The sequence below is a fragment of the Solea senegalensis genome, linkage group LG6, assembly GCF_019176455.1.
Source record: "Solea senegalensis isolate Sse05_10M linkage group LG6, IFAPA_SoseM_1, whole genome shotgun sequence".
NCBI classification, from domain to species: domain Eukaryota; kingdom Metazoa; phylum Chordata; class Actinopteri; order Pleuronectiformes; family Soleidae; genus Solea; species Solea senegalensis.
In genome coordinates, this window is record NC_058026.1 from 24,491,769 (window position 1) to 24,519,640 (window position 27,872).

A 27,872-nucleotide genomic window follows, 5' to 3' on the forward strand; every position below is an offset into this window, starting at 1 on the left:
CAGCATTCACCACACTTGTGTCTCTGTGTGACCACACAGAAACAGAGGGGGAGAGAGAGAGTGCGAGGGAGAGAGAGAGAGAGAAAGAGAGAGAAAGGTGACAGAGTCAAGGGCCAAATATTCTGAAGGAAGTTTTTTTTTTTTATGCTTTTTCCCCACAAGGGAGAATAACCTGCCTGCCGCTGCTGACTTGCTAAAGAATTGCAAGGCAACTAGCAGTGGACATGGCTCTGCTAAGTTGCCAACTTTGTAAAAAGCGGGGAGTTTTGAGATGCCTGCTTGTGGTGTTTTCTCTGAGCTTCCTTTTTGCCTCAGTAGATGCTGAGCCATTTGACCCTGCTCACCTCTATCGCCACAGATCAGGACCTAACGAAGACAACACCATCCTTGCTAATAATGGGATCAGGGTTCCTTTTGGGAGGTCTGTATATCTTGACCCTTTTAGTGACCTGGTGACAGAAGTGCAGCCTGGTGACCGCTGCCACATCACAGTTTTGGAGAATGATCCCTTGGCCCAGAAACCAGGGATGCTGACCCCTAAAAGGTTTCCCTGCACATTTGGACCAGATGAAGTGAAATACACTCATTTTGGATCTCGGAGCCCCAGCAAGGACCGTGTGAAGCTGCAGCTTCGTTATGACTCCCAGACAGACACGGTTATCATCCCCTTCATGTTGGAAGTGGAGGTGGTTTTCCAGCAGCTTGAGATCCTCACCAGGAATATGCCTCTTAATGTAGAAAAGCTCAGTGGCGACAGCAACCCTATTGACAAAAAGGGTCTGGAGTTTTCCTTTGAAGATGGTGTCACACAGTGCAAAATCACCACTCTGGTTGGTGCTGGAGGTCTTCCCAGGTATGGCACTCTTTTGAATAACCCTGCCAGCGGTAATATGATTGACTGTGATGAGTTTGTGAAACAGGGCATCCGCTACAAGCACACAGCTGAAACAAAATCGCCCAACAGAGACTATATCCCAATGATGGTGGAGCTGCAGGATAATGACGGCAACACTATCATGCAAGAGCATTTCCAAATGATGGTTAGGATCAGAGAGGGTGCCGAAAACACAGCTCCTAAACCCAGCTTTGTAGCAATGATGATGATGGAGGTTGATCAGTTTGTGATGACAGCTATTACAAACGACATGTTGGCTGCTGAAGATGTTGAATCCGATCCAGATGATTTAATCTTTAATATTACTTCACCACTGAGCCCTGAGCAGGGTTATATCTTTAGCACAGATGATCAGAACCTGCCTATCACCTCCTTCTATCAGAGAGATATCAAAGATCTTAAGATTGCTTATAAACCTCCCTCAGATGACTCAGGAGTAGAAAGGATTTTCCAGCTAGAGTTTGAAATTGTTGACACTGATGGTGCTGTGTCCGAAACATTCGCTTTTATGATTATGGTAAAGCCTATGAATACCTTGGCTCCTGTGGCAACCAAAAATACAGGGCAGCTATTGTTTGAGGGGCAGTCTCGACCACTTTCCAGCTCCCAGAATTTAGAGATTAGTGATGAGGATAACTTAGAAGATGTGAGAATAACTGTTGTTGATGGTTTAAAGCATGGAGACTTGACTGTGCTTGGAACGCGTAGGAAATTCTTTTCACCTGCCGATCTAGACGCTGGGATTGTAGTGTACCAGCATGACGGCAGTGATACCTACAGCGACAACATTATTTTTAGAATGACTGATGGCAGTAATGAAGTGGAGTTTTTGTTCCCTATCACCATTGCTCCCACTGATGACGAACCCCCTATTATCAATGCTAACACCGGTCTTGTGCTCTTTAAGAATGAAGTCATGCAGATCTCACCTTTCATCCTGAGTGCAACAGATATTGATTCAGAGGATTCCACCATAAAATTTATTTTAGAGGCGCCCTACTCAACTGTTGGGGAGCTGCTGTTAAGGCAGGTTGAGCCTCCATCTGATCCGTCTCTCTGGAAGTTCAGTGAAACAGATGAGATGTTTGAGCAGGTGGTGACTGAGTGGTTTCAGCAGGATATTCTTGATGGAAAGTTGTTCTATCATCATATCGGACCCCACAGCACCACCACTGTGATTGATCACTTTGTGTTCCGGGTCCAAGATGATAATGATCCTCCCAATCAGTCAGGCGAGCACATGTTCACCATCAAAATCCACCCTGTCGATGACCTTACCCCAGAACTTTTCCCAGGCACCACCCTTCACATGACAGTTCAGGAGTACGAGCTGACACACTTCAAGAAGAAATTCCTGTGTTATAGTGACTTAGATTCAGATGACAGGGATATCAAGTATACCATCACTAAGGCCCCAACTGATACTGATGAGAACAATCCAGGGCCCTTAGGTGAAATTGTACTGACTGACAGCCCTGACACTGTAATTACAGAGTTCACACAGGCACAGGTTAATCACCATAAAGTAGCTTACAAGCCTCCAGACCAGGAGCTGGGCATCACTCCAAAAGTAGCTCAGTTCACATTCATTGTGGAGGACACAGCTGGAAACACAGCAGACGGACTATTCACCATTTTCCTACAGCCAGTCGACAATAAACCACCAGTTATCACCAACACAGGGTTCACTGTGATGGAAAGAAGCTCATATATCATTACAAGGAAGGAGCTACATGCCACTGACACCGATACAGATGAAGAAAATATCCTCTTCACAGTGACCCAGATTCCTCGTTATGGGCAGCTGCAGTATTTGGGGATTGACATGTCAAACAGGGAAACGTTTGTGCTTGAAGACATTGCAAGTGGCCGACTAGCCTACATCCATAGTGGAGAAGAATCCCTTAGTGATGTTATCAAGATTGATGTGAGTGATGGATACCATGAGGTACCCATTTCCATGAAGGTCACCATCGAGCCTGTTGATGACGAGACCCCTACAATCATGCTCCCAGCCGGCCTGCTTGGTGCCTCCATAGATGTACTAGAAAATGGAGCCACAGAGATTACAACCAATGTCATTCAGGGCCGTGATGAAGACACGGATGACCTCATCCTCACCTTCATTGTAGAAGAACCTCCCAGACTTGGTGAAATACTGGTTAATGGTGCACCTGCAGAGAGATTCACTCAGGAAGACATCATTAACGGTGCAGTGGTTTACGCTCACACATCCGGTGAAATTGGTCCATTCAAAGAGTATGATTCTTTCAACCTTACTCTGTCTGATATGTCGGATCAGTGGGTCGTTGGGGGCAACAAGGTCCAGGGTGTGACAATTCACGTCACCATCCTTCCTGTTGACAGTATTTCACCTATAGTCAGTGTTGGAGAGCAGTTTGTTGTTGTGGAGGGAGAGAAAAATGTCATCACCCTGGAACACATCCAAGCCGAAGATATTGACACAGACAACGAGGATATCCTCTGCACCATCATTGTCCAACCAACATCTGGTTATGTGGAAAACATCTCTCCAGCTGCAGGCTCTGAGAAATCCAGGGCAGGGATAGCGATCACTGCCTTCAGCATTAAAGATATTGCCCTTGGTCACATCTACTATGTCCAAAGCATCCACAAAGGTGTCGAACCAGTGGAAGATCGTTTCACCTTCCGTTGTTCAGATGGTATAAACTTCTCTGATCGTCATTTCTTCCCTATAGTCATCATTCCAGCCAATGATGAGAAGCCTGAAATATTTATTCGTGAGTTTGTGGTAATGGAAGGCATGAGTCTGGTAATTGATACACCAATTCTCAATGGGGCTGATGCTGACATCCCTGGGGATGAGCTGCACTTTGAGATCATCAAAAAACCCCAGCATGGTACAATAGTTCAGCAGCTTAGCACCGGCACCGTCCCTGTAGATACATTTGACTTGGAACAAATCAAAGAGGCGTCCAACATTGTCTATGAACATGATGACTCTGAGACCAAAGAAGACAGCTTTGTAATCAGACTTTCAGATGGGAAAAATAAAGTGGAAAAAAAGGTTCTTATCATGGTTATTCCCGTTGATGATGAGACACCAAGGATGGCTATAAACGATGGCCTTGATGTGGAAATTGGAGAGACAAAAGTAATCAGCAACAGGGTTTTAAAAGCCACAGATCTAGACTCTGAAGACAAAGAGCTAACATACATTGTGCAGTATGGCCCAGGCCAGGGTTACCTCCAGCGAATCAACAAATTTGGAGATGTTTTAGGTAACATCACCCGGGGAATGAATTTCACACAGGACGAAATTGACAAACAGCTCATTCAGTATGTACACACAGGCCAGGAAGGAATCCGTGACCTGCTGAAATTTGATGTCACAGATGGCATCAATCCCCTCATTGACCGTTACTTTTACATTAACATTGGAAGCATTGACATGGTCTTCCCAGATGTAATCAACAAAGGTGTGACTCTCAGGGAAGGTGGAAAAGTCACTCTTACCACTGACCTCCTAAGCACTACAGACATCAACAGTCCTGATGAATTCCTCAGCTTTAGCATCACAAGAGCACCGAGCAGAGGCCACTTAGAGAACACTGACCACCCTGGTGTTCCCATCTCCACCTTCACCCAACTGCAGCTTGCTGGCAACAAGGTCTATTACATCCACACCTCTGATGATGAAATGAAAATGGACAGTTTTGAATTTGAGGTAACAGACGGTTACAATCCTGTCTTCCGGACATTTAGAGTGTCCATCACTGATGTGGATAATAAGAAACCTGTCCTGACTATAAACAGGCTAGTTGTTGAAGAGGGAGAAACGAAACTCATCACGCCTTTTGAGTTGACAGCTGAGGATCGGGACACACCAGACAACCTGTTGCGTTTCATAGTAACCCAGGTGCCAGTGCACGGGCAGCTCCTTTTCAACAATACCCAACCAATCACAACCTTCACCAAGCAAGATCTAAATGAGAACCGTATTAGCTACAAGCACGATGGCACTGAGACAAACGAAGACAGCTTCTCCTTCACTGTCACAGATGGCACGCATACAGATTTTTATGTCTTTCCAGACACTGTGTACGAAACACGCAAACCCCAGATGATGACCATATACATAAACACAGTGGACAATGGTGTGCCCCAGATTGTGGTCAATAAGGCTGCAGCCTCACTGAAGGTCCTCCAAACTGGCCACGTGGGATTCGTGATCACAAGCAAGGCCATTCGATCAGAGGATCGTGACAGTCCCAACAGAGTCCTGAAATACAGTATTTCTCAGGCTCCACTACATGGCTTCATCATGAACAGTGCCCAGGGCAATGACAGCATCAGTACCTTCACTCAAGGTAAGCTACTGTCACATTAAATATTCATACTTTTGAAGCATTTTGAGGTTGAAGCATTGCTTTAATATCAATATTTCCCAATAGGAATAAGCCATTATCTTCCTTTCCACAGAAATGTTTTCCTTTTCATCTCATGGTAGCCCACATTTTACTATTAATTCACTATCACACATCCCAGCGGTTGCAGGGAGCTGTTTACAGCAATACATAGTTATTCCCAGACGTTGGAAGGAAAACCAAACAGAGTTTAAGTAAAAGTAAATCTTTTACTTCCATTTGTCAGCAAGCCTGAAAGACAATTTCCCATACATGCTGCGCTTTATAGCATGTTAGCCATGTTAGCTTGGTAATACTGTTATCTGAAGCAAGTGGAGAAGAGAATAAACTACCATGGAAACTGACATTAACTTGGCTTAAGGACATAAATTCATCATTCGCTGATTCACACGTACACCTTTCAAAATGACTAATATGAAAAACGATAGTTGATATATAGATATGTATATGTATAACTTTGCAGCCTCAGGGTTGTAATCAAAACCTTTGTTTTAAGTGGCTCAGCAGCTGTAGTTATCTCACCTAATACTTAAAGCTTCCACTCATTTTTTTTTCCAACCTCTTTTTGTCTCTTTTTGATAGCTGACATCAACGACATGAAGATCAGCTATGTGCTGTTGGATGGCAGCAACGCCACAAGTGATATCTTCTACTTCACAGTTCAAGACAGTGGTAAGAACCCTTAAAAATGTCATACTAGTGTGCACTGACACCAAACTGGGGCCCACCATTTGCCTCAAGGCTTTCTTCTGGCTTTAACTGCTATATTCTTTGCTTCTTAAAATTGAAACTTCCTGCTCTCTGTCAATCTCACAAGTGTTTGCATTACAAAGACTTAAGGCAGTTGGCCATGACTGACACCCAGTATAGGGCCGCCATCTCTTTTCGCCCCACTGGAAAGGGCAGCAGGTTTAAAGGACAGGGGTCAAAGGAGACTAAAGCCTAACACTGACTGTTAGATGGTAAAAGAAAAAGAGGTGGGACAACCAAATGCTCTAAACTTTATTGTTAATGCACAATAGGGTCCACTCCCTCAGGGTGCTTGTCAGAGCTTTCAAATGACCGCTTTCATCATCTGTTTGAAGTGACACTGTGAAATGTGGGGAGGTATGCACGATCGGAAATTTAGTTTAAACTTTCTTCTTGGAAATAGGTCCATTAAAAACAACAACATGAGATTGATTGATTGAGTGAACAAACAAAGTTTCATGTAAATATCATTGCCTATGTATGTATATATATATATATATATACACATATATGTTTTATTTATCTCTAATATTGACCAATACACCATGTTTTCTTTCTTAATAACTTGGATGCTCCACTGACTGACTTTGGTTTTCAATTTTACTGAAGATTATATTTCCTCATGTCTGCTGTCATATGAGTGTCAATAGTAAAATATTAATGTCTACATATATAACTTGAGAATCTTGGGGTCATGTCCTCATGCAGTTTAACATATGGAGAGAGAGAGAGAGAGAGAGAGAGAGAGAGAGATTTGGAATATGCAATCAGTCGAGGGGGGAAAGTAATTGTGAGTGTGTAATTGTGCTGGATTGAGGGGCATGTTAAAGATAATACCACCACTACCATCAGTGGCATTGAGAAGGCAGGGTCAAGATTATGTGAGCCTTTGCCAAATTACTGTATTTTGTCAGCAAAGACAATCCTTTTATTAGCCTCAGCTTCACACCCACAAATTACCCTTTTCCAGTGACTGTAAGTGAAGCAGGTGATAATCCATGTTTAATGGGGTCAACAGCTTTGTCCCGACTTGAAATCAACAATACAACCTTTATTATTGTTCTATTATTCTGTCTAATTCTATTTCTCTGCCGTATCTTTGTTATACATCAACAAATGCCACCAATTAATCTGCCTTAAGCAAAACTGTTTGGTATTTCTGTCCCTAAGTAGAGGTTTAACCACAGGAAGAGAACAAGGGCTTCAATTAGCTCAACAGTCCATTTTTTTTGTTTGTTTTCCCACTTTGTTAAAGCTGCCAGCCAACTCAGCTGAACCAGGTGCAGTGGTGCAAGTCAGGACATAAAACAAAACCATGTTTCTACATGAACACAGTTCACATGTAAAGGGCACAGACAGGGCCCTCACACCACTGCATGTACTTGTAATTAATAGCTCATGCACATATTATTACACATAATAGAAGTGCTTAGCATCTCCACATATATATAGGAACGCGCACACACACACACACCTGGAAAAAAGATTACAAAGCAGATAAAGGGGAGATGAGCCTGATGGTGAATCACTAATGTGAAGTGTTGGAGTGCTGGAGGGAGGAGGAGGAGGAGGAGGAGAGGAGAGGGGGGTGGGGTTAGCATTATCCTCAACATGCAGGGACATGCAGGTGGACAGCAGTGCTGATGGTCAGCCTATCTGCTAATAAATCTAGGTGAGCTATTTGTGAGGGAAACAAAGCTCAGTGTCAGAAAAGATTTGCACCCAAGATACTTCGCTCAAACTGGCCTCCGGTCCCATGGAAACGTTATTTCAGGAGCTAAACCTCAGATGCTCTTCTGTGGATCTTAACAGCATTCAAATAATACCTGTCTCTATATGTAGTGCTTCTTTACTTCTTCTTCTACTGGTTCAGTAACATATAAACACATCAACGTATCTTGTGTAGCTTTGTAGCACAGTGTATAACTCTTTCAGACCTGACTGTTGAGATCATAATCAGACTTAAAGGTGGTGAAGCAGGAACAGTTTGTGTGTGGCCAGGCACAGCTGAAGAGTTCCTGTTGTAAATTGTGTGGCAAATGTGTCAGGAGTGGACATTTAGCTTCATGACGGGAGTCTTGATGTGGACCTGCTGGTTGTCGGGTTTAAATTCCAAACTCTGAGGAGAAAGTTTGGTCTTGTTTTGAATTAGGACAAACCAATCTATCATTTAAACTTTTGACCTCTCTGCAGAAATGTGTCAGAGAGAGAGAGAGAGCGATGCATAAATCTTTCACAGGTGAAATAGACATACGCTTTTGGTTTTATTATTAAATTTCACTTAAACGTCTCAGTGTGGAATATATGAGTCTATATAGATATAAAGCTTCCCCAAATTCAGTGTGAGAGCTGCAGGGAAAGGTAAAGAAACCATAAATTAGGAGCTTATGTCATTTTATTTTACATCATTTTGTAATCATGTAATTTCTTTAAATGTCAACTACATTAACATTTTATGATTTCTTGTAAAATAGTCAGAATAACAAACGTAACCCTGCAGGGATGATGTGGCAGTGACCTCACACACAAACTGCTGTTCACCTTGGGTCTTATGGGAATATCTATGGGAAGCAATAACTTGCGTGCAAGTGTCCAGGTCAGAAACTCCCTGCAGCCATTCAGAGAATGGGGCACTCAGGCAATATACTTGTTTTTACAAGTGGGTACACAGCTTACATATATTCTCATTCATTGGACATGGGGCCAGTGAGCCACAGGCAAAGAGGAGAAAAACCCTTAACTTACTGTCAGACGTGTCAGGACATTTGTAGGTCTATGTCAGTTTTGAAGGACTTTTGCACAATGTCACATGTTTATGCTTTGGAGTGCAGTGGTCTTCAGACACACTCGCTATTCTTGCCAATCTTGGTTGGAAGATGGTCTTTCTCTGCAACACTAATCAAAGTCTCCAGATGCAGAGATAAGGAATAAAAGAGAACAGAGCCTCTGCATTCATAAATGCTAAATCAGTCTCTGTGCCTTTTCCACTAGCAACAATAAAGTCTTCCAGCTCTGCAACAGGATCATAGACCCCAGTGGGTTGAGTGTTATGTGATCATTCAGAGCTGGTAGAGGAATGCACTTCCTCAGAGACTCCAGACTCCAGGGCCACAGACAGACCAGGGCCTGGAAGTGCAGTGGTATCCCGAGCAGACAGGTGTGTACGTGAGGGGGAAGGCTCAAGGGGGATCCCCTTTCAAAGACCTCCATCACCCCACACCCAGCTCTGCACAGACCCAAGCCACTCTCAGATAGCACGATAACCCCTGGACTTCCACTGTGGAGGTACCTGCTCTTCACTTACCCACAGTGAGAAAATAAATGAAAAAAAGAGCTATAGAATGTGAACATGACAGTATTGATCGTCACTGCCCTTCTACTGTATATAGGGAGTGTCCTGCAGTACAGTAGGACTGTAGACTGTGTGCTGAATGACATGTTACACCCTCACTTCCTAACAGTGGGGATCTTGTCACTCATGTCAACAGTCATCGGGTGATTTACAGGCAAATGGTGCCACAGTCAGTCTCCCCTGTGACAAGAAGGCGCTGAAGCCTCTGAGGCCCCCCTTCACCTCACCCCCCCACTCTCTGTTCTCACTCTCCCTCCTCTCAAACCCTTTTGGGTATCAATATTCCTGTTTGGTGTGTCTCTTTGCCCTGGTCTCAATTTCCTTATCTTTTCCTTCTTCTCAGTGTTTTCTTCTTCTTCTCATATCTATTTCAATGAACCACACTATAACCTCGTTCTCGGTCTGTCTTTGTCTTTTCCTTCAGCCTCGATTTATGGCCTTTTGGAGGCAGCTGGGGTGTGGAGTTATGATGTATGGCTCCTGAGGTTATTCTTATCTGCTCTCAAATGGCAAAGCTGCTGCTGCCCCTATAAGCTGTCTTTGAGTTGCCCTCACTCATTTCCGTGTCCTTCCTTCCTTCGTTCTCGTTTTCCAGTCACAATATCAATGTGGCTCTACCTGTGTCAGTGTTGTTTTGTCGGTTCAGTCGTTTGGTTCAGACAGAAATATTTTGACAACTTCTCAACAGTCATTGGAGTTGTTTAGGACATTCTATGTCCTCCTGATTTTAGTGCCGCACCCTTAAGTTGTCAACGCGAACATGGCATGTATACACAGTTGTGCTCACCTCAGATTTTGCTGTGAAAATGTTTACTGTGCATAATCATGTCCAACTCTAGTAAATCTATTACACCATTTACACTTCTCTAAACCTATGTTAGCGTGCACTCAAAATGAACTAAGAGAATGGACATTATACATTGTACATTCCTGCAAACATGGAAAGTGTTGCATTTATATCACATCTATGTCCAGAAAAATATGTCATATCAACATTGCTAAAGTGAAAGTAGTTTTTAATTATTATTATTTAATAATCCTTATGACTCGATTGGTATGCAATGACGTACATAGTTATTATTTTTGAGCAAGCTACATGAGGACATTTATGTTTCTTTAAAGCAAAATGATTTTTTTCGAACATCTGTCGGTGCAGCCATGGGATTTCACTTACCCTATTGTTCATTTTTCACCATTCGGTACAATAGTTTTGTAAAAAGGTGATGATTCTGAGCAACCATTTGTTATTAGATGTTTTCAGAGTATGCCAGTGTGGATCAAAGAGACCTGTCACTCAGCTGAAGTAGCGTAACCATTTTAATGTGTCGATTTCCAGTACATGCTGCCACCGTTCACAGGTGATAACAGTTATTAATAAATGACAGCAGTTACGAGAAGAAGAAATATCTTTATTTACTTTTTCAACTGTCCAAAAACCCAAAGAAATATCACCTTTTGACACCTTCAAGGTTTAGAAAGTCTTCAAAAGATACTTAACATACTTGAAAATACTCTGATATTTGTGTACCAAACATAGCTGCCTGGAATCTCCTCAGTATTTATACCTACATAATGATTAATGAGGAAATACAATAACGGCAATGTCACTTGATGAAGATATTCTTAGAAGCTTGCCCCTTCTTGCATCATGGTGAACGTCACTGCCGGATCTTGACCCTCGTTTCCAACGATACCTCCAGCCTGACTCACTATCCCACTGCATCTATGTATGGTGTAGGCAGCACTGCTGTGTAAATATGAGCTGATGAAGTATTTGCTGTCCATGGACACTGGTGCAGGGAAAAGCTGAGGCTATAATGTCATGTCCATGTCTTGATGTGGCGTCGTCGACGAAGGATAATGGATTCTTAAGATTCCTTGAAGGGCATTCTTGTGCTGACTCATTCTGCCAAGTCACATCTAGCCTCATACCGACTATATCATAGTTTCACAGCTTTTATCACAACGAAACGGAAAATCAGAGTTAAGTGGCATTTAGGGAGGATTTGGATTCATCTCAAAAATGGTCTTAAAATATCATCTTGTTATCATCATCAGTCACAGCAAACTAACTAGCTGCTAACAGGGGGATGTAGAAATATGTGAGGCCTATAAAACTTTTCCTCCCAGCAGAAAAGATGATGAATATCAGTTTGAAAAGCTAATGGAAACATGAGCCGAGCCCTGACGCTACTGTGTGTATTAGGTTTAATGGCCAGTCTAATATAGTGCGTGTCATAAAAATTGTAATAAATTAGGTCATCAGTCATGTTTACATTCATGTTTAGAGTGGCTAATTTGGATTTCTACGTTTGCAGCTGTTTTGGTCCCGGAGCGTTTTAATGTTAATGCTCTGTGGTTCCGTGTCACCCTGGGAAGTCTTGATTAGTTCTTGATTTATTTCGGTTTATGCCAACTCCAGTCTCAGTGTCTGAGAGCATGTACAATGGAAGTCAGAGAAAGGCCCGATTCCCTTCTCTTACACTGGCGAGAACAATGCAGAGGGCAGGCAGGGAGGCATGCCATGGTGCCGGAGCCGGCCCACCCAGACTGTGCCCTGCTGTCCCTCTCAGTTGTTCCTCGTCTGAGCGAACAAAGCCAAAGCATGGAGGTATAGGGAAACTTGGAGGTGGGGGTGTACAGCTGTCACACTGCTCCACATACTGTGGGAGTCTGGTGGGCAGGAGGGTTTCACAGAACATCATAACGGACACAGAGACAGACAGACTGACTGATGGACAAAGATGGAGAAAAAAATACATTGCATTGATGAGCTTGATCCCAGCAGTTGTTGCACTTGTCTTTCCTCTGTCCAATGTTGTGTTATAATGGGATCTGATGTCACTTAACAATGACTTCATCAGCTGAACAGATATGAAACTATCTGTGTGACTGGACAGAAGAACTTTGCTTGAACAGCAGATGAAAAGCACCTGTTGACCCCACTGTGTCATAAACCCACAGAACGGGCCAAGGATAATCTGTCCCTTCAGCTTCGGTGTGTCGCGAGCATTCATTCATTATTAAAGGTAGTCGTGACATGTGAAGCAAAGTCACCCGCTTACTTCTTTAAATGAAATACATCCAAGCGTATTAAAATGTCCTGTAACAACTTAGCATTTTAATGGCCAGGGTGGAGAGACGTGCAGTCGTCGCCTGACGTGATTTCACATACGTCATTGTGTCACACCTGTGCATCCAGGTCATGTGTACATATCGGGTGGCACTGTGACGGACGTGGAAAGCTTACACACTTCATCAGCTCTGTTTTTACAATCAGTGTCTGCTAATTTTGTCACGGCAGGGACCGAAAAGCTCCCTCCCAGTTAATGCAGTGCCTATTTTATTAATATTACTCTTTATATATTAAAAGAAATATATGGATTGTTGAAGAACTCACTGTATTGGTCAATCACTGTGGTAAAAGCTGTGTCATTAAGGTCTTATTCATTAAAAACTCCGTGATGTATCCTGAAACCTTAAACTACCCGACCGCTCAAAGCCAGAACAGAGGCATCTATTCATCTAATGAAACTCCATGATAGATGATTGAGCTTCTCTTCATTTCTGCTCAGAATACAGTCAAGTGCCAGGACACACATTCTCCAGCGTGCCAACTATCTGATAACCAAGATCATCAAGGACTTTTCTTGTAACCGCTGAAATGATTATATTTCTTTGATTCCTCGTTGAGCACAGATTTAGCACCAGAATCTTATCAGTCAGGATTTTATTCACTGAGCAGAATACCGGGCTGATACTGTACATGTTCTTGTACACAATAACACACAGTCGAGGGAGACTGTACTTGCATTCAGTCAGTATGTCTAAGTGTCTGTGTGGTATACGTGGACATAAAGGACAGAACATTCTTCACATTTACTGTGTAATCCTCACCACTCCTAGATGCCATGAACCCGTGTTATCACAGAGAAATGATGGGTTCCACCTAAACACGTTTTTGTCTTTTGGCCCCTGTTGTGACATGAGATGGCTTGTCTTCAATGTTGACATGAGGGTTTGAGGAAGTGGTGTCTTTCCCATCGTGAATAGTGTTTTCATTCTCCTCTCTCACATAACATTAAGACTGCAGCTCCTTTCTTCCTCACTGAGGCAAAACTGAACTGAATGCTGGCTCATTGTGTGAGCAGGCAGAAGCGCCCTGCCAGTGTTCACTGTACACTGCTTTGCTTTTTTTCCAAGCAAAGATAAGAGTCACTGTTTATCACAACACACGATTCATAATTTAAGATGCAAACTTAGGGCAACATCAGTGTGAAGAGTAAATGGAAAATACATCCAACGGCGTCAGAGGATTTCTTTTTTATTTTGCATATTTGGGAATAAAGGGTGAATTTCAAGGTAAATGTAGTGCATAACTACATACATACATGTCTGTTAGATTCAAACCATTGTCAGACCATTTCTCAGTATAACAGAGTTTACATCCCTCAGTCAGTTTTCAGATGAAGGACTCGTCATTCACATAATAAATAAATCACATTATTCAACAGGGCCCATGGACTTAAATATCTCTGAGTGAGTCAGTATCGAGTCATTGACCAAAACTGAGCTGACAGGTTGAGGGATTACATGAGTCATGAGTGTGGATTAAGGGCAGGACTGGGTCTGGGTGTCCACACTGAACCAAAAGAAGGACATGGTGGGAGTGTTTTACTTCCATATTAGATGATTCAGTAGTCATGCAGTCAATATGCAGATTGTTAAACTTAAACTTGAGTGATAGTGCTTGTGAATCCAGGTTGATTTCACAAGAGGAAACTTGATTTATAAAATAACACAAACTCTGACTGAATCTTTCCTTAAGAAGCTTACTTGTATTTGCTTCATGGACACGAGATGGTGATGAGGATCAGGAGACATTAGAAGCAAAGCAACCCTCTGTGAGCTTCAGGGAAGCCCTGGTATTAAGTTATCATGTTTCCCTTCCAAAATTAAAACGCCCTTTTGATTCCTTTTACCCCGTAGCCTAAAGCAGTTCATATGCCTCGCTGCCTCCTATTATAACACAAAACAGATTGTTTCCTTATTATACTGCTGCAGAGGAAGTCGTTTAAATGAACCACTGAGGCATTAAGCTTTCTTTCTCTCTTTAGGTGGAAACAAACTAAAGCCTCAGCCTTTCAGGCTCAACTGGGCCTGGATCTCTCTGGAGAGGGAATACTACTTGGTGGATGAAGATGCCAAATACCTGGAGGTGACGCTGAAGCGCAGAGGCTACCTGGGGGAAACATCCTTTGTCAGTAAGTGGTAACGCTGTGTGTCCTGATACAGTATGTGAAACAAAGTGAATTATGACCTGAATTAATTCAAAGATATAACTTTACACTTTTCATTTATGCTTTCCAAGAGAGATGGTATTTGTGTAGCACTTATGTTACACAGGTACAGTAAATCACTAGGGCAGCAATATGCCCTTATTCAGGGCTACATGGCACAATAGTGGCTAGTGTTGTTGTCTTGCAGCAAAAAGAACCGAGTTTGTGACCCGGTTGGAACTAGGGGTCTTTCTGCATGCAGTTGTTCTCCACGTATGTGCGTGGGATTTTTCTGGCATCTCCGGTTTCCTCCCACAGTCCAAAAAAACACGTAGAGGTTCATTTGAGTGTGTAAGAATGAATGCCCTTATTGCAGTGACAAATTCACAAGTTATTGCCCTTTTATTTATTTCCTTACACTGATTTGTGTTATATTCAAAGGCCAGTCTTGCTATAAAACATCAATGCAACCCACTTATTAAAAAGTAGCTGCAGATTCCTTTGAGACGTACAGGTTGCAGTGTCTATACTTAAAGTGAACTGAAATATCAACTTCATTTTGCCCTAGATGATGCAAATCTCTTGTTTTCCCTATTTTAAAGGTCACAGGGAAATGTCACAGGCTTATAACAACAAACACTTTGTTTCTGTATATCCTTGCGGATCGCAAAGGAATAAACGGATTATAAATGGATAACCTCTTCAATTTCCAATCCTTTAGTTTGATGTCACACATCATTGAACCTCCCTCTCCTTCAGGTATTGCCACTAAAGATGGCACCGCTGAGAAGGACAAGGACTTCCGAGGTAAATCTCAGAAACAGGTGCAGTTCAATCCTGGCCAGACCACAGCCACCTGGAAGGTGAAGATCTTCACAGACCAGGAGTTTGAGACCTCCGAGACCTTTGAGATACAGCTGTCAGACCCAGTCATGGCCGTGCTGGAGTTTCCAGACGTGGCAACGGTGGAGATTGTGGATCCTGGAGATGGTAGTGCTAATATTTGAGTTTGAGAAGTTGTTCACTTAAATTGATCTGCATATACTGTATTTTAATCACTGACACCATTACTTACTCGTGGTTTCTCTTCTCAAACAGAATCAACAGTGTTCATTCCTCAAGCAGAGTTCAAAATTGAGGAGGATATCGGAGAGCTGCTGGTGCCTGTGCGGCGCTCTGGAGATGCCAGCCAGGAACTCATGGTTGTTTGTTACACCCAGCAAGGTGAGCTCAACCTGTGTGGAGAAAAAAGATTTGAACCAAAGAAGCAAAAAAAACAAAGAAAGTATAATTATTGATATATACAGATGTGTAGAGAGTGATTCTTGCATTTCCCTCCTTTGTGTGTCTTCTATGCTAAAACTGTTATTTCATTCGATTTCATTCCCATAAATCCTCAGCCACGGCCGCCGGCACCATACCAAGCACTGTCCTTTCCTACTCTGATTACATCACCCGGCCTGAGGACCACACGAGCGTGCTGCGCTTTGACAAGGGGGAGCGTGAGAAACTCTGCCGCATCATCATCATCGACGACTCGCTGTACGAGGAGCAAGAGAGCTTCAATGTCAGCCTCAGCATGCCGATGGGCGGCCGAGTGGGCGCCAACTTCCCGACGGCCAAAATCACCATCCTGGCAGACAGTGATGATGGTGAGTGGAGTGGTGGTTCTTCTGTGGACGAATAGACATAGAGATAATGTCAGTGTCAGCTGGTTCTAAAGTTATTTCTTGTTTTAGTTGGATACTTGTTTGAGATTGGATGACCTACTATGCCATTTTGCACACCATTCATTCTGTATCAGTAGCTTTACCGTATTTTCAGGCTCTTCACACACTCGGATTCATTCATCCTCCACACTCTGTGTGTCTGGCCGAGTGTTAGAAACAAGCTAACAATAGACAGGTATTGAGATGGAGAATGGTGGCCTCGGTGAATGTTACGCTACATCTGCCTGTCTGCCAGATAAAAGGACTTTAAACCACACTGTGTTCCTCAAGTGACCCCCATCCTAATTGCCATTCAGAGGAGCTCAGGGGGAAACACAGGACATCCCTTTATTTGCAGGGACCAAAAGGCAGGTGGTAAAGAGAGGGACTACTGTGCAGTGAATCCAAATGACTGGCATGTTTTTAATCTCTCCCACTGCTTGATTCTGCATTTTTTTAAATGATATAAGATCACGTTGAATTTGCACTTTCAATTTAAGAAGAAGTGCTGTCTTTAAAACTATACATCAGTATTTGACATTGTGTTAAAGCTATGAAAACCAAACATTCTTTCATACTTTCCTCCTAGCTGTTAGACACTGAACCTTTAACATTACTGCCAAGCTGCAGCCTTCGGATGAGGCACTTCTAAACTTCCTTTTCCCAACAATACTATACAGACTCACTTTGTTCTCCCACCTTTTACTGAGGTAAATTTCCTGCACTTGCCTCTTGCAGTGACAGACCTTCTCACAGGACACGCCTCCCTCCCATGCAATTTGAACAGACGTACAATTGACATTTATGTATAAATAATCAGCGTGCATTCTCAGACATGTGACGAGACAAGAGAAGACTCCTCTGTGCAAACCTCTATTGTGGCCTACTTCTTGGTGGGTCCCACAGTAACAGCCCACCATAAATCTGTGTTTGTGTGTGTGTGTGTGTGTGTGTGTGTGTACACATGTGAAACCATCTGCCTGTCTGACACTTGGAAGGTTTGGAGTGTCGCCAGCCTCTATTGTTTCCGTATTTGTCTGGCTCTTCCTCCCACTGATCTTTAAGGTTGCCATGTTGGCACTCATTTCCCCCTGTAACAATCCCGTCAGTGCTCAAAAGATGTCTTTGAGGGTGAAAGGCATTGAAAGTGTGCCAGAAATCCTTCCTTCAGCATCAGGTATCTGTTGCATTAACAGTCAACTTCTAAATAGAGCTGCAATCTGCTAAAACTACCGCACCTAACCACACGTTCTGCCTGACAGCAAGTGAGATAATTTAGGAGACATGTTTTGTGAAACATCCCTTGCTTATACAGCACAGTTGTTTTCTTCTGTAATCTATCATGACATTCATCAGGGTAGGTTATTGCAGATGTTTCTAAAATATTGTGTGTATGTTTGGTGACTTTTCTTTTTGTATAATTCCGATCTAGAATTACAGGAAGTAAGAAACCGTCGGCATTAATCATTCACCAAAATAACTCTATAACTCATTCGGGACACAGTTACACAGCTATATTTACCTTTCACATATCCCTTATTTTACGACAGATTTTGTTTTAGTTTAAAGCCCAGAAAAGCTGCAAATCAAATACCCAACTTTATCAAGCAATCTTTAAGAGCACTGGCTGGACTGAATGTGATGAAAACAAACTTTATACCATAGTGAAGAGAGATTAATTGTCTGAATTCTTGCCCTTTCTCTTTGCAAAGCGGGAAGTTGCCTCCCTCTCTCTCTGCCACCCCGTCTCCATAGATCTTATCATCTGAACTTCCCATCAATCACATGCATCACTCTGTGTGCAGCACACACAAGCAAGAAGTCTTATTCTTCAGGTTCAGTGACATAGAGTTTGGACAGGGCTGTCTGGATTTAAATAAGTGGAGGATGACAGCGCTCTTCCTGTGCTGACTCCTAAATGAGGGGAGTTAGCTCATCTCCTTGTGTCAGTCTGACCCTGAACTGGATCACAAAGCCTCAAAATTCTAATATAATAACTCACAAATTATTCAAAAATGTCAAGGGTCAAAGAGCAAAAATGTGGTACGCTGTTAATAATATGTTGGTAAAGTGGTTTAAATTTACAATTGTGCAGCTACTAGCATGAGTTTTTAGTAAATCATTAACTGAACAAAGGTACAATGGAATCTGCACCATTTGTAATGATTTTCTATTTTTCCCAAATCCCACAGAGCCCTCGTTGTATTTTGGTGAACCTGATTATGCCGTGGATGAGAGTTCAGGCTATGTCGAGGTAAAGGTTTGGAGGACAGGGACTGATCTGTCCAAGACCGCTACTGTTATGGTTCGCTCCAGGAAGAGTGAGATTGTCTCTGCAGAGGGTAAAATTGGCAGTTTAAGACAAATGAGAACATTCATTCATTCATTCATTCATTCAAGATATGGGATTGTTGTGTTAATCCATGATTTCCTCTCCACCTCACAGCTGGACTGGACTACGTCGGCATTAGCCGTAACCTGGACTTTGCTCCTGGTGTGACGATGCAGACATTTAGAGTGACAATTCTTGATGATCTGGGTCAGCCGGAGCTAGAGGGGCCTGAGACCTTTGACCTTATATTACGGATGCCCATGAATGCTGTGTTAGGAGAACCCAGCAAGACCACCATCACCATCAACGATACCTTTACTGACTGTAAGTGTCAGATATAGGAACCAAACTCTACAGTAATTGTTCACTGTAGTCTTAGGAGTCTAGTAAACTTTAGGCTCAAGGTTATTGAGTTCTGGTCTAGTCTTTTATTTTGAAAAAAAAATTAGGGTTTACAATAAATGCAGAAATATGCAAACATGTATTTACAATTTATTTTTCCTCCTATTTAGCATTCATAAGCATGACATAAGCAATAAATGCTCATCATAACACACTGTGGTTGCAACACTGGTGCATGCTTTTTGTTATAGAAATGACTGTACTTCACAAGTGTCTACCCTGATATGATTTTATTTAACACTAAAATAAAATGGTGCTTTTACGTGTCAGAATAAAGAAACTCTATCAACAGCATTAGCAGTCAGATTTAGTAACATGTGGTGTCACATTTTGATCACTATTCCTACAGTGCCAAAGGTTCAGTTTAAAGAAGGCAGCTACAAGGTGGATGAGTCTGATGGGGAGGTTAGAGCCATAGTGTACCGCAGTGGCGACATCAGCCTCGTGTCCACGGTGCGCTGCTACACTCGCCAAGGCTCTGCTCAGGTCATGATGGACTACAGTGAGAGGCCCAATACTGATACATCAATCATCACTTTCCAACCAGGTGAGACATTGCTCTGTTTTACAGCTACTCTGTTCCACTACATGCTGCAGCACTTCACTGAAAATAACGTGACCACTTCTCCTCTAGGTGAGACTGAGAAGCCTTGTGTTGTTAGTCTGATGGACAACTCTGTCCATGAAGAGGAGGAAGAGTTCCGCCTGGTCCTGGGAACGCCAAAGAGCAAGTCTCCATATGGAGCCTCTATTGGGGAGCAGAAGGAAGCACTGGTCACAATCACAGATGAGAAAGACAGTGAGTGCTTTATCAAGAATAAATAAGTATTTTAAGAATGTGTCATTTCTTCAGATGGACCACTAAAGGAAATGTGTAGTTATACCTACCAGATATCAGGCTGGATATCAGTGCAAATAATACAAAAAGGAATGTTGTTGCAGAAATCTGAACCCCATTTGTGTTTTTAGCTGTTAGTCTGACTGTGAGCAGAATAACTCAAAACAGATTTTAAAGGGGACATATTAAGCAAAATCAACTTTTTAACCATTTTAATACTGATATTTGGGACTCTGGGGGCCCTACCAGTCGCCAAAGTGTGGAAAAACAATACTCAGTCATGTTTTCGTCGTTCCGCTTAGTGTAAGTATAGGCGATAAAACGCTCGATGTTGAATTCCCTGCGCTTATGACGTCAGCATGCGCATTTCACCGCGAATGTTACCGCCCCACCAGTACGTTTACTTCGCAAGCTCCACCTTAGCTCCACCTTGTCCCTGCGAGAGTGCAGGCGAGGGAGGAAGAGCGGTATTATGTCAACGCGGAGGGACAAGTGTGCTGTTGGTGGCTGCACAGTGGAGCACAGTGTTTTACAGAGGATTTTATATATGAAGCTAATGTGCCGGACAAACTCTGGGACTCTGAGTGGCCTTGGGAGAGGTTTCTGCTCTCAAAATGCTGCATCCAGTTGTTTCTCCAGTAAGCCTCTTTGTTCACTTGTTCACTCTTTGTTCCCTGCTCTAGAGCCCATCATCCGATTCTCTGAGATCAAGTACAGCGTGCGCGAACCCCAAGTCAAAGGAAATATTGCAGTTGTGAAGATTCCTATCCTTCGTATCGGAGACACCTCAAAGGTCTCGGTGGTGAGAGTGCACACCAAAGATGGCTCTGCGACCTCTGGAGAGGATTACAACCCACTGTCAGAGGGTGAGAACAGAAACCAGAAACACTTGTATTGTAAATGTCATGTTTTCCATAGCTCCTTACATCTTTGTCTTGGTTTCTAAGATGTTGAGTTCAAAGAGGGGGAGAAGGAACACTTTGTGGAGATTGAGATCCTCTATGATGGTCAGAGAGAGATGAGAGAGGCCTTCACTGTCCACTTGAAGCCTGATGACAACATGGTGGCGGAAATACAGGTGAGGCCATGGCCACAGGGTACACATGCAGACGCATGCCGTCAAACATAAACCAACAAATCCTGTGCACATGTACAGTACTGCATATCTACACACGCGGGCATGCGCACTGTCATGCCAGGCCATGTTAAAATAGCCAGGCAGCAGCTGGCATTGCTGTCAGCGCGCCTGAACCAGTGTCTTATAAAAAGCTTTTCCTGATGGAATGAGATGCTGAGGGGAATGTCCCGGCAGAGCCAAACAGTAGACGAACCTATAAACAGAACCGTGACATTCTAGCCCTACACGCCACATCAGGCAGGTTCTGTTCGCATGGCAGAAATAGGTTTACCTCTGACTTAACTGTTTTGAACTTTCAATGTAAATGAAAGAATGGCTCCGTACACTTTATTTGTATAACCCCAACTCATTTACATAAAAACAAACTGACCTTTAAAAACATTTAAACATGAGATAAAAATGACATTTATGTACCATTATCAATGTTATTCTAACGAAAATGTCTAAGTGATTCAATGAATCAGAGGAGACGTTGGCATTATCATGTTAAAGTAAAGGTTTGGTGTCTCCCAGACACCACTGAGACCACTGAGTTATGACCATGTTATCTGATCATGTTGCTGTGCCATCATATCACACTGTATGTGTGAAATACCATCAAACTTTACAGGAATGCTCAGAGGTTGTGTTCCATGTGAAAGTAACTGCACAGGACACAAAGAAATGGCATAATGACATGTAAACATGTACTGAAGACTGTCTGCAGTGTAACATTTTATTTGTTTATAGTTTAGTCTTGAGCCACGAAATTCAGAGAAACAAATAATGTATGCATTATGCATAATTCATTTATTCATCAGAATCTAATAGGGTTTTACCTTTGCCAATAGACTTGACCACAAGGTAATGAATGAATTGACATTGTGAGATGGTCAGTTTTTAAATTCCACCTTTTCCTTCTCCTGGTAGATGAACAAGGCCATTGTGTACATTGAGGAGATGGACAGCGTAGCAGATGTTACCTTCCCTGCAGTGCCACACGTGGTTTCCCTGCTCATGTATGATGACACTGCGAAAACCAAAGACAAGCCCCACCCATCCAATGGATACCCTGTTGTTTGCGTGACGGTGAGTTGGATGCTACTTTGTCCGCTTCAGTGCTGATTATTTATTGATTTAAAGTGACAATATGTATTAATTCAGCATGTGACATCAGTTGTTACCCTTTTTGCCTCCTCTGCCAGGCCTGCAACCCTAAGTACCACGACTTTGATAAAACTGGTTCCATCTGCTCTTCGGAGAACATTAACGACACTCTTACCCAGTACCGCTGGATGGTCAGTGCTCCCACTGGGTCAGATGGTGTGACCAGCCCCATGAGGGAGGTGGACACTAACACGTTCTTCACCAACACCAAGTCCATCACCTTAGATTCAGTCTACTTCCAAGCTGGCTCCAGAATTCAGTGTGCAGCTAGAGCCTTCAATGCAAATGGAGACGCAGGCCTAGAGCTATCCAGTCCCATTAGTGTGGTCAGCAAAGAGGAAGGTGAGTGGAAGGCAGGAGATCATGTATGTATGTGTGTGTATTTATTTATACGGAGCTAATTTGCTTTAACTGACTGTAACTCTTGGCAGGGATGTGTCAGCCTCGCGTCGCGGGTACTGTTGGAGCCGAACCTTTCTCTGCTAAGATCCGCTACACTGGCCCAGACGACCCAGACTTCCCCAACCTAATCAAGCTGACTGTCACCATGCCTCACATGGATGGTAAGCAGCGCATGCATTGCAATATTTGTACACAAGCTCATCATTATTTATTCATCTTAAAGAAATCCTCGTTATTGGAGTATTAAGACCAGACTGTCCTCTCATGTCAGGCATGTTACCGGTGATTTCCACGCGACCTCTGTCCAACTTTGAGCTCACCCTGAGCCCAGATGGCACACGAGTGGGCAACCACCGCTGCTCTAATTTACTGGACTTCAATGAGATCCAAACCGGACATGGCTTCATCACTGACGCAACAAAGAACCCGGAAATCATCGGCGAGACTTCACCCTACCAATATAGCAATATTATGCGTTCAGCCAACTCTCTCCGCTTCTATAGGAACCTCAACTTAGAGGCCTGCCTCTGGGAGTTCACTAGCTACTACGACATGTCAGAGCTTCTGAATGACTGTGGAGGCTCTATAGGCACGGATGGACAGGTAGGAAATATATGACCTTTTTATGGTTATTTTGTGGAAAAATTAAATGGACAGAAAAAAAAACCCCAATAAATCCAGAGGACTTTTTTTCATTGTGTCCCTTAGATGTCCAGGGTGTATTAATGTCATCTAATGGTGAAACAGATCGTAACAAAGAATCCAAGATGCTTAATTGACTTGTTCCAAATCGATTGAATGAACAATACAGGCAATACCTGTAGCTTGTTAGTAATGTTGCACATATAATTTCCTTTTTCCTCCATTGCTGGGATATAAACAATGTCTTTATTTCCATTTACTTAGGTGCTGAACCTCGTCCAGTCGTATGTCACCTTGCGTGTCCCGCTGTTCGTGTCCTATGTCTTCCACTCTCCTGTGGCTGTGGGAGGCTGGCAGCACTTTGACCTGCAGTCAGAGCTAAAACTCACCTTTGTGTATGATACCGCTATTCTGTGGCAGGATGGTATTGGCAGCCCTCCTGAATCTGAGCTACAAGGTACGGTCTGAGAGAAATGCTGCCCTCTGTCGATTCTATAACTTAAGTACACATAAATGAATATACATGAGCCATTTTGAAAATGTATTTTTGTGTTATTATAGGAGCCATGTACCCCACCAGCATGCGTATAAATGAAGAGGGTCGTCTGGTTGTCAACTTTAAGACTGAGGCTCGCTTCAGGGGACAGTTTGTTATGTCTCATCCAGGTAAGAGCATGCAAACCACATGCTCACGCACTCAAACCCTATCCTGTGTGGTCATTCTATACAAGCAGCCTCCTATTGCATTACCATGTGACCCACATCCTCTCTTTATTTATTTCTGGAGTACCACATTGGGAGTTCTTCCTGTGTGAAAGTGCCAGAGGTCATTTAAGCAAATGTCAAAATCACTGTGCAGCATTTATAGTCAGGAAGTGGGGCAAACAATACAAAAGGTCACCCTATAAATACAAAGGCACGGGCACAGTTTGTAGTTGGGAAACATTGCAGCTTTAAATATTTATAACTGTGCGCATGATTGTTTTCAGGAACCAGCATGGCATCCATGGTGATGTGTGCTGACCACCCGGGGCTGACGTTCTCTCTTGCCCTGGTCAGAACTGAGCCCACATACAACCAGCCCATGCAGCAGTGGAGTTTTGTCTCAGACTTCGCTGTGAGTCATTATGCTATGATGAATTTCCTGCTGTGGAATTAGAATTTAGTTACAATTCACAATCTTAATACAAGGTGTTCCCATGTTTGTTCCCATGCATGTGACACATGCTACTGTAGGTGCGAGACTACTCTGGAACCTATACAGTGAAGGTGACTCCCTGCATTGCTTCCCCCAATGGGGAGTTCAGCATCCCTCCTGTCTGCCACCCAAGAGAGCCTCTTACCTTTGACATGGACATACGCTTCCAGCAGGTTAGACTGGATATCCTAAAATATTACATACTGAATTTCTTTCATAATAGTTATTACATAGATACTGCAAAGGTTGCATTTACCAGCAAGTTTTAAATACCTAAATACTGTATCATTCTTCTTGAATTATGCTGATTTTGTTTTTCACAGGAAACCTGTTACATTGTTTCACCATTAACATATTAGAATTAGATTTAGTGCATTTTGCTGTCTTCACATTACATCCATCCATTCTCTGATAACCGTCGTGATGTGTTGCAGGTGAGCGACCCAGTTGCAGCAGAGTTCAGCCTCAACACTCAGATGTTCCTGCTGTCCAAGAAGGAGTTGTGGTTGTCTGATGGCTCCATGGGCTTTGGAGAAGGGTCCGATGCTGCTTTCACAGAGGGTACAACTCTGACATCTAGTGGTCTTGAGTGAAGTTACAGCTGATTGCCCAGGAGGTGCCCACTTCATCCCTCTGACTATTTCGTCTGTCCTTTCCCTCAGGCTCCTCGATCTACGGACGGGTGATGGTGGACCCGGTCCAGAACCTGGGTGACTCATTCTCCTGCAGCATTGAGAAAGTCTTCCTCTGCACAGGAGCAGACGGCTACGTTCCAAAGTACAACCCCACCAACAAAGAGTATGGCTGCCTGGCAGATGCTCCAAGTCTGCTTTACAGATTCAAAATCCTGGTAAGGCGTAGAGGAAGACACACTGGGGTGTAATGGAAGTGAAACAAGAATGTGTTTCTGATTTCTCTGTGTGTTGTTGTACAGGACAAGGCCCAGCCAGAGACTCAAGCTTCAGTATTTGGTGATGTTCCTTTTAAGGCCTCGTTGGCCCAAGACACGCCTGAAGCTCTCTCTTTGGTCAGACAGCCAGGATCAGATGGCTTCACACTGTCTTCATCGCCTCTTTTCCAGGTCTAGTAACAATTCAACTGTGATCACACACTGCATGAACAAATAAACATATCAGGAACATGATGGCAAACTGTATCTTATCTCTTCAGGTGGCTACTGGTCGAGAATGGTTCATCCACACTATCTACACTGTCCGCTCCAGAGAAAATGCAAATCGCAACATTGGCAAGCGTAGTGTTGAGTATCTCCGTCACAGTGTGTCCTCTGTTGAGCCTCAGATGCCCAACAAGGCCACTCGCCTCCGCCGTGCTGCCCCTGCTTTGCCTGGCCCCAATCTGGCCCAGGACATTGGTGTTGAAAACAACCGGGGAACCAACATCCAGCATATTGCTCTGGACCGAACTGACCGCATGGTGGTCAGCCAGCGCCAACCCTGGTCCCCTAACCATGACACGCTCCTGGAGCGCCCCCTGCTGGTGAGTTCGGGCAGAGAGGAGGGTGACAGTTCCACCCTGCCCATGTTAGTGGGCGTTGCAGGTATGATCCTCCTCATTTGCCTCATTGCCACAATTGTCATTCTGCTGCTGAAACGCAAGAAAAGGGAAAAGAAGAATCAGTTCCCTCCTTACTCCTCCTCTTCCTCTTCTGCCTACAATGGCTACAGCCAAGGCCCAGCGGGCGTATGGAGCAATTCAGACAGCTCCGAGGTCTAGATGTGCACCTCCTCCACCTTTAACAATTGTCCATGATTAAAAGACTATATCTTCTCTTTCACCATTGTGCCTTCATTACCCTACTCTAACAGCACTAAGGAGCCAAGAACAACCTGTGACAAGCACAATAAATCAACACTCGGGCCCGCACACAGAGAGTGCCCCAGTTTCCTGAGGCTTTCTGATATTTGACGGTGGTTTGTCCTTGCTGTAATGTACTATATGTTATTGCATTTTGCCTACTCTGAATTGTGGACTTACCTAAAATATTCACCTGCTTTATTGACTGCGATGACGTAAAATATCCCTCTTAATTCAAATGTACTGCAATTATTTACCAAGTAAACCGCAAAGAGAACTCCATAATATTCAATGTTCCTTCTTCCTCCATGTTTTTTATTGTTATTCAATGTGTTCATTATTTTGTGTAGAGCAAATTTGACTGAATGTTAGTTGAGGCTGACTTCAATGAATGATTATGCGATGATTTTTATTTTTTATTATCTGTTTGAAAAAGCCTGCAGTGTACTTGCCACCTGCTGAGTTACTAATACCACTATGGTGTCATTGAAAGGGATTTTAAATGTTATTTGTCTTGAGAATGCAGAAATACTTCAACATTTTTAAAATCTTCAGGTTAATGTGGTTGAAGGCAGATGCAAAACTTTCTCTGTACATATCATTGCAGAAGTATGAAAACAAAGGTATTACACCCTGGTGAAACTTGAAATATCAGGAACTACATATTTCTAGATTGCAGAAATAAACAAGTGCAGTATCAAAATTATAAATATTTCTCTACAGCCAACAGTGTATTTCAATGTGCAAATTGTTATTATAATTTTGTGGCTAATTGATTGTGTCAGTTTCAAGTGTTTAAATGTTTATACACTTCCAACAGCCAAATATAAATGTCCTTTTTTGAATGAGTGTGAGCATGTTTTCTTTTTTAAAAAAAGGGGAACTTTATTTGTGATGTTTAAAAAGACATTTTCTACTTCACATAGGAAGATAACAGAACATGTTTTCTTTAAAAACGGTTCATATTGTTTAAAGCAATGGAATGTAGTACAACCAACATAAATACATTTATTTCAACAAAATACTAGTAAAAAAAAACAGAAAAAAGGGACTAGCAAACAAAACAGAAAACCAGCACAGCTGCAGTGTTTAGGTCAGAGACAACAAGGCAGGCTTGTAAAGGAACACTTCCAAAACCAAATACAACCAGATCAGTCCATTGGGGAGTTTTACACAGTACATTATCATGGCCTGCAAGACAAACACAGACACTAGAACTAACAGTACTGGAGCTGGCTGCTGCTCCCGAATTCTTATAGTAAGGGTCACGAACAACTTCACAACTTGAGTTTTTTCTTGCGTCCGCGGCCTTCTGCGGTTCCCTCTGCCTTTCTTTTCTGAGCCTGGGTAAGAAAAAATGAAAGATTTACACACAGGAATGGAATACTGACCATAATGTGGTGGAAGAGTGAAACATCGACGGTAAATATCCTTCAACGAAAAATATCAAAAAAAAAATCTCTTTGATATTGTGGTAATCCTCATGTTTTATATTGGCACTGTTATCAATAAATTGCAAACAATACCCTGCTCCTCACAACTATTGTTGTTGGATTTTTAACTTA

At 42.9% G+C, this 27,872-nt stretch overlaps 2 protein-coding genes across 2 annotated transcripts in view; one reads left to right on the forward strand and one right to left on the reverse strand.

Annotated features, from left to right (window-relative positions):
• Nucleotides 1-27,152, forward strand: frem3 (Fras1 related extracellular matrix 3). The gene is made up of 24 exons (XM_044027730.1): nt 1-5,247; nt 5,887-5,976; nt 14,524-14,670; nt 15,445-15,675; nt 15,784-15,909; nt 16,086-16,337; nt 18,587-18,736; nt 18,841-19,050; nt 19,478-19,675; nt 19,763-19,927; nt 20,650-20,832; nt 20,914-21,044; nt 22,014-22,172; nt 22,289-22,592; nt 22,682-22,813; nt 22,924-23,255; nt 23,559-23,751; nt 23,856-23,960; nt 24,284-24,411; nt 24,531-24,665; nt 24,927-25,053; nt 25,155-25,342; nt 25,427-25,573; nt 25,663-27,152. Exons 1-24 carry the CDS (start codon nt 225-227, stop codon nt 26,224-26,226), a joined length of 9,420 nt encoding a protein of 3,139 aa, XP_043883665.1. The 5' UTR covers nt 1-224; the 3' UTR covers nt 26,227-27,152.
• The window catches only part of smarca5 (SWI/SNF related, matrix associated, actin dependent regulator of chromatin, subfamily a, member 5), an 8,770-nt gene continuing 7,608 nt past the window's right edge, over nt 26,711-27,872 (reverse strand). The window contains exon 24 of the mRNA XM_044027732.1: nt 26,711-27,650. Coding sequence (XP_043883667.1) covers nt 27,585-27,650 — 66 coding nt within the window. The 3' untranslated portion in view covers nt 26,711-27,584. The remainder of the gene's footprint in view (nt 27,651-27,872) is intronic.

Bases quoted from the DNA above. Each gene is read 5' to 3' on its own strand.
- frem3 (XM_044027730.1), top strand. From the start codon at position 225: ATGGCTCTGCTAAGTTGCCAACTTTGTAAAAAGCGGGGAGTTTTGAGA. The intron at 15,676-15,783 runs GTAGTGCTAATA...CTTCTCAAACAG, and splicing joins GATTGTGGATCCTGGAGATG to AATCAACAGTGTTCATTCCT. The intron at 22,814-22,923 runs GTAAGCAGCGCA...CTCTCATGTCAG, and splicing joins CACCATGCCTCACATGGATG to GCATGTTACCGGTGATTTCC.